The sequence below is a fragment of the Silurus aristotelis genome, assembly GCF_946808225.1.
Source record: "Silurus aristotelis genome assembly, chromosome: 5".
Taxonomy (NCBI): Eukaryota; Metazoa; Chordata; class Actinopteri; order Siluriformes; family Siluridae; genus Silurus; species Silurus aristotelis.
Window position 1 is genome coordinate 14,697,867 of NC_139578.1, and position 9,202 is coordinate 14,707,068.

Sequence of the window (9,202 nt, forward strand, 5' to 3'; positions counted from 1 at the left end):
ATTTCCCAGAAGCACAATGATATATATATATATATGTAAATCTTTATTTTGCAAAGCCTATAAACAGATAAGGAAAAAAGAGCAGCAAGCATTTCATTTGGGTAAAGAATGGTAAGATTTGTAGTGTGTGGTTATGACAGAGGTCCATCTGTACAGTAAAGCTGGTATACAGTCCGGCTAAGAGCTGGTCCAATGTTTCTAAAAAAAAAGAAAAAAAATGACATTGACATAAATAAAGGCTCACATTATACTACAAGTATGAAGCCACACACTTCATACATTAACTCACAAAAGGTATAAATCCCTGCAAATATAATTGAAAACAGATTTTCTCCAGGTATCCTTTAACTGTTTTTACTGATTTTTTTTTTTTTTGGCTGAAGTCTTAAGATATTGCTTCAGTTTTTATAAATAATCTTCTTCCTTATGCCATCTTTTTTTTTTTTTATTATAGAAAAACACCTCCATAACATAATGCTGCCACCCCCATGCTTTACTGCTGGAAAAGCATTCTTTGGACCAAAAGCCTCTCTCAAGACTCCCCCCCCCTACAGATGGCTGCCATTGCAGCTACAATTTTCCAAAATGCTGATCAAACCTGCAAAGTCTGGATTAGAGCAACTTGAAAAAGGTCACATTCAGAGTGACTTACTTATCTCATTTATGCAGCCAGTGTCTTAATCACAAATACATTTTCCTCTGAGTTCTGAGGAAGAATGTAAAAGCAATAATGCTTTCACATAGCATCAGAAGCAAACAAAGTAACACTTCTCAGATATAAGTGGGTTTTGAAGTATATACTAGTATTTGTTTTATTTATTTAAGTGTGTTTGTTCAAACAACTGATATATTCACTAGTTAAATATACAACAAAGAATATACAGATTGGTGACTCAGGAGTAAAATATACGTACATTGCCCATCAAAGTAGCTTTCTGCTAACAAAATACAAACGCAGACATCTATGCCCCCCATTCTGAGCTGACTCGCCCCTACATGGTAAGTCGATTGCAGCATTCAGTGCAATCAGAGGATGAATATAATAAATAATAAATAAATAAAATAACCTTTTAAGTTTGCCATATTTGATAGATGACAGGAGCTTTTCTTTCTCAGCATCAGTGGAACACTGGTTGTATGCATTCAATAAACTGGGAAAGGGAAACAATGCTGTTATATCATACTGACAAAGTAAAAGCAAAGTGAACAATGAACTGCTTTTAAATGTTTATGCTGATCATACCTGCTTACTGTATTGTAGTGCTCTAATATGGCGGCTGCTTTGTCACCAGATATTCCACTGATTTGCATCAGCTGTCGGGCAAAAACCTCTTTAACCGTCTGACACTGCAAAAGTGTACACGGAAAATTCAGAAGAAAAAAAAAAAACTGGGTCGGTGTGATGGCAGAGGGGGTAACAAAATGTCTAACTCTTATAAATGATTTCTCAAAATCATATTATAACAGCGTCACATGCTACCTTGTTTTTCAAAGCCCCATAGTTGAATTCTGTGAAGGAGATGAGCGAGCAGCGGGGGTTTTCTCGGTCTCTATTCTCCACATCACACTCTGCATCTCCTTCTAGTTCTCTGGAGTGGCAATACAATGTCTGATTCTGTAAGAGAACATTTCAAGATAAATTTTACCTGGAGGAAAAGAAACCCAACAACATTAAATATATAAAACAATATGGCACTCCAGCTCAGACTGACCTGATAAAGTTTCTGTAGATATCTGGTCATGACTGTGAGGTAGGCAGCTGATTCCTTGACATCCTGAACTTTCTTTACAAAGAAGTTATCTACCACCTGAAACATAACATGCTGATGTGAGGGTTTTAAAATATATGGAAACAAGAGATAATTTTAACCTTCCTTATCATCTTGTATATAATCTAATATTTACTCACCCTTCCTAATCAGTAATTCTTTTTTTTTTTTTTTATTAATGTTTGTTCCTCTTTAAATTGACCCACTGTATACCCACAAAGTGTATACCTACCCACTCTTTAGTATATAATACACTCACCATCCATTTAAACAGGAGCACCTGTACACTTGCACAATTATGAACATGAGCTGGTTTAAACTAACTGAACTGTTTCTGTGTTCTTTTGCCCATGACAGCCTCAGGTTCCTGTTCTTGGCTGCATGAAAAGAAACTTGTGTGGCCTTCAGGTTAGCGCATGCAAAGATCACCACTGTTGCAAAGACTGATTATTTGAATTTCTATATCCTTTCTGGCAGGTCAAACAAATCTGGTCATTTTCCTCAAACATCTCAAATCAACAAAACATTTTCACCCACAAATCTGTTGCTCTCTTGAGACTGTTGAATAAAAATTCCAAGTGACCAGCAGTTTATTAAATACTCAAACCAGCCCATCATGTACCAACCCACATGCCATATTCTGACATTTGATGTAAACCTTGTAAAGCTCTTGATCTATGCATACATTGTTTTGCTGCCACACAAACAGTTGTTTGGATAACTGCAGGAATGTGAAAATGTGCAGCTGTTTCTAATAAAGTGGATAGTGAGTGCATATTACAGTATTATCAATAAGAAATTTTGTATTCAGTATGTCTACAAAAAATATATTTATAAATAAAATATTATAATAATAAAATACTAAACAACATTTTTAAAACAAGTTTTTGTCTTACAATAATATTTGGTATGTGTGTGTGTATATACCTGTGTATTAACTACAGCTTGTTGCAAAGTGCTCTCTGGTAGACTGAGGTGTGCTGCTGCTGAACCATACTGCTCCACCAGGTAAATGGGCTTATGCAGACCGCACCTCTTCAGACGAAACTGATACAGAAAAAAAATAATAATACAACCAAACAAATAAAAAATCAGGTTGCTGTGGTGTAAAATAGGCTATTTGAAACTTTAGAATGTTATACCTTCTGTTCTCTGAAACGCCCATCCATTATACTTCCACACAGGTCATCTATCCGCTTTCTCTCGATGATATAATCAAGAACCAGTTCTTTTGCCACAGGTGGACGCAGCTGACCTTCATTTAAAAACCAGTCATAAATAAATTGTGTATAAAGGTTATGCTGGTGCCATATACATGACTGCATTTTATGATTTATTAAAACTACACTGAGAAATTAAACTAAACATCAAAAATATTTTACAATTAGTAATAAAGAACCTATGTAAATCCGGAGAATAACTTACTTGATTAACCGATCCTATTTGTAGTAAATGTGCATTTATGGTTTATTTTATTACACATTTATTTTTGTATTCTGTTTTATTATAGTGCTTTAACAAAATAATATATATATATGGATTACTCTTATGATTATAATATCAGCACAGTAAATGACCACTAAAAGACTACAGAAGAATATGCAAAGACCACCACAAACATAACAGCGCCACCTGCTGAATTTATTTGACTTAGGTACTGTATTAAAAAAAAATAGAAACATTAAACATTTTTTGGAGTAAAACTACTTTACCAGGTGAAGAAAGCTACTTCAGTGACTCCACTTCTTTCAGAAGCTCTTGTCAAGCTGACCTGACTGCATTTCTCCCACGTTTTGTACTTCAAATCTTCAGTAAGTATTAAAGAACATATGAAAAAATGGCTAAAATGTCTGTCACTACCGCTAGTTAAAAATACAAAAAAGAAAAAATTTCTCAGGTCTTTACATCGTTATGTCTAATGGTTTTATGCATGTTGCATGGGTTGTACACCCATGCAACATGTGTAGCGATGTTAAAAATCAAGTGTCAAAGTAATGCACAAAAACAGCAAGAGCGAGAGATTACCAGGCACAGGTGCCACTTTCTCACGAGCAACCCACAGGAAGTCTCCCACATTTAGTTTCCTGATGTCAAAGGTCACACCGTTTCTCTGTAACTCCTTCACCAATTCTTGTTTGCGTGCTGTGTTTCCTCTGCCAAGTCAACATCACCTCATGAGCAATTAAATAAAACATATTCAAAACCGAGAGAGAGAGAGAGAGAGAGAGAGAGAGAGAGACAGAGAGAGAGAGAGAGAGAGAGAGCTGAACACTTACCCAGTTGTCTCAATAAAGTCAACACACAGCACAATGTCATAAGTTCCAGAGAGAAGATATGAAGCTCTCCCTGTCTCTGAGCTCTGACACTTTTCCGAGGGATTAGCGTCAGGTGCAGCACTCCCCACATGTTTTACTGAGACAGCTGTGCTAGGTTGCTCGTCTCTTGGGATGCTGAAAGCAAGAACATTGGAGCATTTCTAAAACACTTCATACTCATGCAAGACCTTTCACATTACAGGAACACCATCTCCAAATATCCTAGTTCACGTATTTTTTCGAATGATTAAATCCACTCTTACCTTCTGTCTTCAGCTTCATGTTCTTCTTTGTCTTCATCCAGAGTCAGGTCTACAGAAACCGGTCCATCCCCTGAGTCCTCAGCCTCACTGTTGTTCTTCTCTCGTCCACCCTTTCCCCCTTTTTCTCCACACTCCAATCTTTCTGCTAGAGCCAGACCAAGCTCTGTCAATGAGTATCTAATAAACGAAGGTGAGAAATCCCAAAGGAGTACTGAGTAGATGTGAGCAGCAGCTACTAAGCACAATACAGAAAAGAAACCATAATGATACAAAAATGATACAAAAAATAATCATGTTTTGACACGGTACCATAAAATTCACACTTAATACACACTGTTTCCACCTCATTAAAAGACAAATATTTTCCTCTGCAATTACAGACAGCACAAGCATAATATTATTGGAGATGTATGGCTTTAATTTTACAGTACATAAACAAGTGTAATTGTGTGATCTCTATACGTATATATAGTTTATACCTCACTTATGTACATGAAATAAAAACGGAGCATTAAATCATAGCTAACACAGATGCTCCTTATGCAAACTGGTTAAACTATTGCATTATGGGACAGTTTTAATATCCTTAGTAGATTTTTTTTATATTTGAAGTTTGGCATGTTTAAGACTTGATTTGTTGATGTCGTTAGAATTAACTGTACACGTTCCACAACACAGAGGGAGGGTTTACCTGGCAGGGTTGTGTGTCTTCAGAAGCAGGTCTTTCTGAATGAGGGTGCTTACTGAAGACCACGCTGTGTATTTACTACCTAGATCAGGCTACACATAAAACATATAGTGAAAAACGTACACATCAGCCAGTTCTACAAAAGTACACAATACTTTACTTAGTTCCCAATTTGGGCTTACCACAGTGAAAGATTTGTCACAAAGGGACTGCGCCTCGTTTTGCAGTTCATTTTTAAACATGAAACCTTTACTATTAGGTGCCTGGGGGGAAAAAAAATAAAAAATTTAAAGAATCCATAGTTACATTTGTTGCTTGTGAAATCCATATAAAGTGCCACAATGTCCACAGCAGTGTGTTATACCTGTGAATGTCTGTACAACGTAAGCAGGACGGCATAGCCTCCTGATCGCTTCTGAGGCACATATTCCCTCTTCTTCTTTCCTCCTTTCTCCTGTCCTATATCACCACCTGCCTTGCTCTGCAAAAAATTACCAGAATATTTGAAACCATGACACACATGTATAAGAAACACAATGAGAGACTTGTGGTGTGTACTTATGTCAAAGTCACCATATTTCCTCCACCCTTTGGAGCAGGAATGTTGGAGCAATGTGATGATGGGATGGTGGAAGGGAGGTTGTTACTGCAGAGTTCAACACTCTGTGGGAGGCAGTGGACAGGAGCATTGGCACCTATAATGATAGAAAAAGAAAGGGGATGGTTATCCTATTCATTCTGTTTATGTTGCACAACGTACTTCTTCATGCATGGTTTCTCCTGTAGAGCATCAGGAAATCAGGAATCCATTCATTTTTGCCCAAACAGGTACATCAGTCTTTTGTTCAGTTTCTCATTATCTCAAGATCTGACTACAGCGTCTTTCTCCTGGCGAGGCTTTTTGCAAATGTGCCATTAAGTCTTTACATCTGATCCAGAATGCAGCATCCCAATTTGTTTTCAACCTGCCTACTTTTAACAATCACTCCACTGCTTTTTCTCCACTGTTCTACATGTAACTGCCTGAAGGAAATTCATATATTGCTTGCTCATGATAGCAACAGATAAAAATCTACACAGTCATCAATTTATAGCTCAATCTTCATGGTACAAACCCGGCTAGGTTTAACCCGCTGCCACACAAAAAAGGACAATCCTCAAGATTTCTCTCCACTGGAATGAAATTTCACTTCTCTTTACAAACAGCTGAACTTTAATGTCCCTTGCTATCTCTGAATGCAGACCAAAAAAAAAAAAAAAAAAAAAAGCTTTAATATAAGCTATGGAAATCCAGCAACACATGGCACTGTTTTTTACTTTGTATATTTTTCTCTATTCTATAAAGAATACTGCTGTTCAACTGGTTTATAATCACATGTAGACCACTCCTAAGACACTATTAATTAGGTCACATTCTACCAGGATTGGTTTGCTGCCATTGCAAGAATGATATTTGATATACAGCTATAAATATAACTTTAGTCTTTGCAATCCAGGCTTTAAAAAGTTCTGCACCATTATATACAGTATGTGCCGACTAGGGTGTTCAAGTCTGACACATTCTTCTCTAAAATTCAGTCACGCTTTTTATATTAATGGCATTTGGCAGACATCCTTATAAAGAGTGACTTACAGTTATCTCATTTATACAACTGAGCAGTCGCAGTTTAAGGGTATTTCTCAAGACCCCCGGAGCTGGCAGCTTGGTGTTGCTCAGATCTTAAATTCACAACCTTGCGATCACCAGTTCAACCATTAACCTACCACTCCTTTTTTGTCTTTCCTGTACAGCTCCTTGTCTTCAAGCCTTCACCCAAAGACTACAGATGCTCTTTTTCAGAAATGATTATAGCACATTCCTGGGGTTTATGTCTGTACTTGAATTTTGTATATCACCTTTGATTTCTGGGCTCTATTTATTTATTGTTCACAGGTTTACAGCTCTGTACTTTAGAATACAAAACGAGACTTTTAGGTTATAAATCTCCAAGAAAACTCTGTTGCATTTCTAAAAAGTCGACTTTAAACACAAAATGTCTTCAAAATACACTTACAAACGAGTGTCAACCATGAACACTGAAATGCAGTATCACCTACTTAAATGTTCATCATTTATCACCACCGACTTCTGTTTTTGAGTATCTTGACTTCTTTAGACCTGATCCATCTGCACTAGGATGGATATATAATTTATGTTGTGAGCCCAAAGCTGTCATCTGGATATGAAAGTCTGAGAAATGTTGCAAATGTACACAGTCGGTGTAGTGTGTGAAAACCATTTCATTGCTTTTCGGCAAATAGAAACAAAAACAAAACCCAAAGCTGACCCTGATCACACATCTGTGAAAGCAGTTTCCTTACCGTTTTCTCGGTAGTGTTTCTCAAGCCTCTCATCCAGGAGCTTACAGATCCCGTCCCCAAAGTTCTGCAGAATTTTGGCCTCTTTGCCGTTTTTCAGTGGGAGTGGATACTTTTTTAAAGAGATCAGGGCCTTCAAAAGAGCGTACTGTCATCAGTTAAAAGGCTGCCTGGATTAATAAAATGATAGACGTAGGGCATGTGGCAGGTTACCTTCTGATAGACGTACTGGGTCTTCAGGCCTTTCTCTTTCGCGTGATCGCGCATCTCAGTGAGCCACTGGAGGAACAGGGGGTTCGGGCAGGAGGGTACAGGCCTCTTCCGACCCAGACGCACTGCTTCCGATGGCATGTGGATACACAGCGAGTTTTACCTCGCTATCAGCTCAAACCAAGCAACAAAATAAACCTCCGACTGATTCAGATTTACAGTCTATCTGCCGATAAATGTCCCAGTATCGTTACATGCAAGCGAATTACACTAGTAACCGACGGAGGGGGTCACAACATACACACGGTAACCCAACAGCACTCTGCTTCTATGGGTATGTGTTGTAATCTGGAATACTCTGACTTTTATTTAAGATATTTGGTTTTGCTCACACAGTCTGAACTTGAAACTCATTTTGTTTTCTACCTAAATGTTAGCCAGGGGGAGCTAACAATAACAAGCTAGCGACAACAATACATTATATCTCTCAACGTTTAGTTTAGTTCGTGTTTCTGTAAAGCAGAAGAACAACTTCAACGCAACTCGATGAAACCCAACACGCCTTTTTTATTACTATATATATATATATATATATATATATATATATATATATATATATATATACAGCTACCCACTGTACGAGTCGTGCTACGCGCCGGTGTATTCAAAAACAACGTTCGTAGCAGGATTGCCAGATCCACGCAACAAAATCCTCCTAAACTCGAAACATTGAACGCGTTGCTTATCGTTTAAATCCCAACACTGTATCACTGCGAAATCATTTAAAAGAATAAACGCAACCTCATATACTACACGTTAAACAATGTATTATCATAATGTAGTATTTTAATAAACTGATTTTTTTTTAAATGGCCTGGTATCGTACACATTTTTTTAAGATAGTGTTTAGGGTTTTTTTTATTTTTAATGGAACCTACAGATGTAATCTGGTTCAATTATGGGTTTGTTGAATATTTAGACATTTAGATCCTAAAGCAGACTAGTTTCCGCAGCTGGGACTAAAGAATTTGTGTTAAAACTGCGGATCTGGCACGTGACGATTGATGTAGTGACGTTTATGTTTGGCGACGCGGTCCCGTGTGCAGTGCATCATCAACTGAGAGAATGAGAGTGAGAGAAACTGGACTTTGTGTAAAAGCGTTAATGTTCATAAAAAGTAAAAAAAAGAAAAAAAAAAGTAAATGTATTATTAATATTAGCATATAGTATAACCAACACTAATACGGTCATACAATCTTATATATACATTCTTATACGTATATTCTATATATATTATATATATATATATATATATATATATATATATATATATATATATATATATATATATATATATATATATATACACACACACACACACACACACATATATACACGTACATAAACATTCTTTATATATATATATATATATATACATTCTTTATATATATATATATATATATATATATATATATATATATATATATATATATATATGTGTGTGTGTGTGTGTGTGTGTATATATATATATAAAGAATGTATATATATATATATATATATATATATATATATATATAAAGAATGTTTATGTACGTGTAT

At 36.3% G+C, this 9,202-nt stretch overlaps 1 protein-coding gene across 2 annotated transcripts in view; it reads right to left on the bottom strand.

The window, feature by feature from the left end:
* The window catches only part of mus81 (MUS81 structure-specific endonuclease subunit), a 121,606-nt gene extending 113,260 nt beyond the window's left edge, over positions 1-8,346 (bottom strand). The window contains exons 1-16 of one of the 2 annotated variants that reach the window (XM_083541146.1): positions 7,607-8,346; positions 7,397-7,526; positions 5,609-5,730; positions 5,400-5,516; positions 5,218-5,298; positions 5,039-5,127; positions 4,348-4,524; positions 4,046-4,219; positions 3,795-3,922; positions 2,912-3,024; positions 2,697-2,816; positions 1,713-1,808; positions 1,481-1,615; positions 1,244-1,347; positions 1,068-1,151; positions 89-198 (exon numbers count right to left, since the gene is read on the bottom strand). In XM_083541146.1, the coding sequence (XP_083397272.1) occupies positions 132-198; positions 1,068-1,151; positions 1,244-1,347; positions 1,481-1,615; positions 1,713-1,808; positions 2,697-2,816; positions 2,912-3,024; positions 3,795-3,922; positions 4,046-4,219; positions 4,348-4,524; positions 5,039-5,127; positions 5,218-5,298; positions 5,400-5,516; positions 5,609-5,730; positions 7,397-7,526; positions 7,607-7,744 (1,875 nt within the window). In that variant the 5' untranslated portion in view covers positions 7,745-8,346 and the 3' untranslated portion in view covers positions 89-131. Of the gene's footprint in view, positions 1-28; positions 199-1,067; positions 1,152-1,243; positions 1,348-1,480; positions 1,616-1,712; positions 1,809-2,696; positions 2,817-2,911; positions 3,025-3,794; positions 3,923-4,045; positions 4,220-4,347; positions 4,525-5,038; positions 5,128-5,217; positions 5,299-5,399; positions 5,517-5,608; positions 5,731-7,396; positions 7,527-7,606 lie in introns of those variants that run through there. The other variant, XM_083541145.1, reaches the window with a different exon arrangement.
* Between the last annotated feature and the right edge of the window lie 856 nt (positions 8,347-9,202).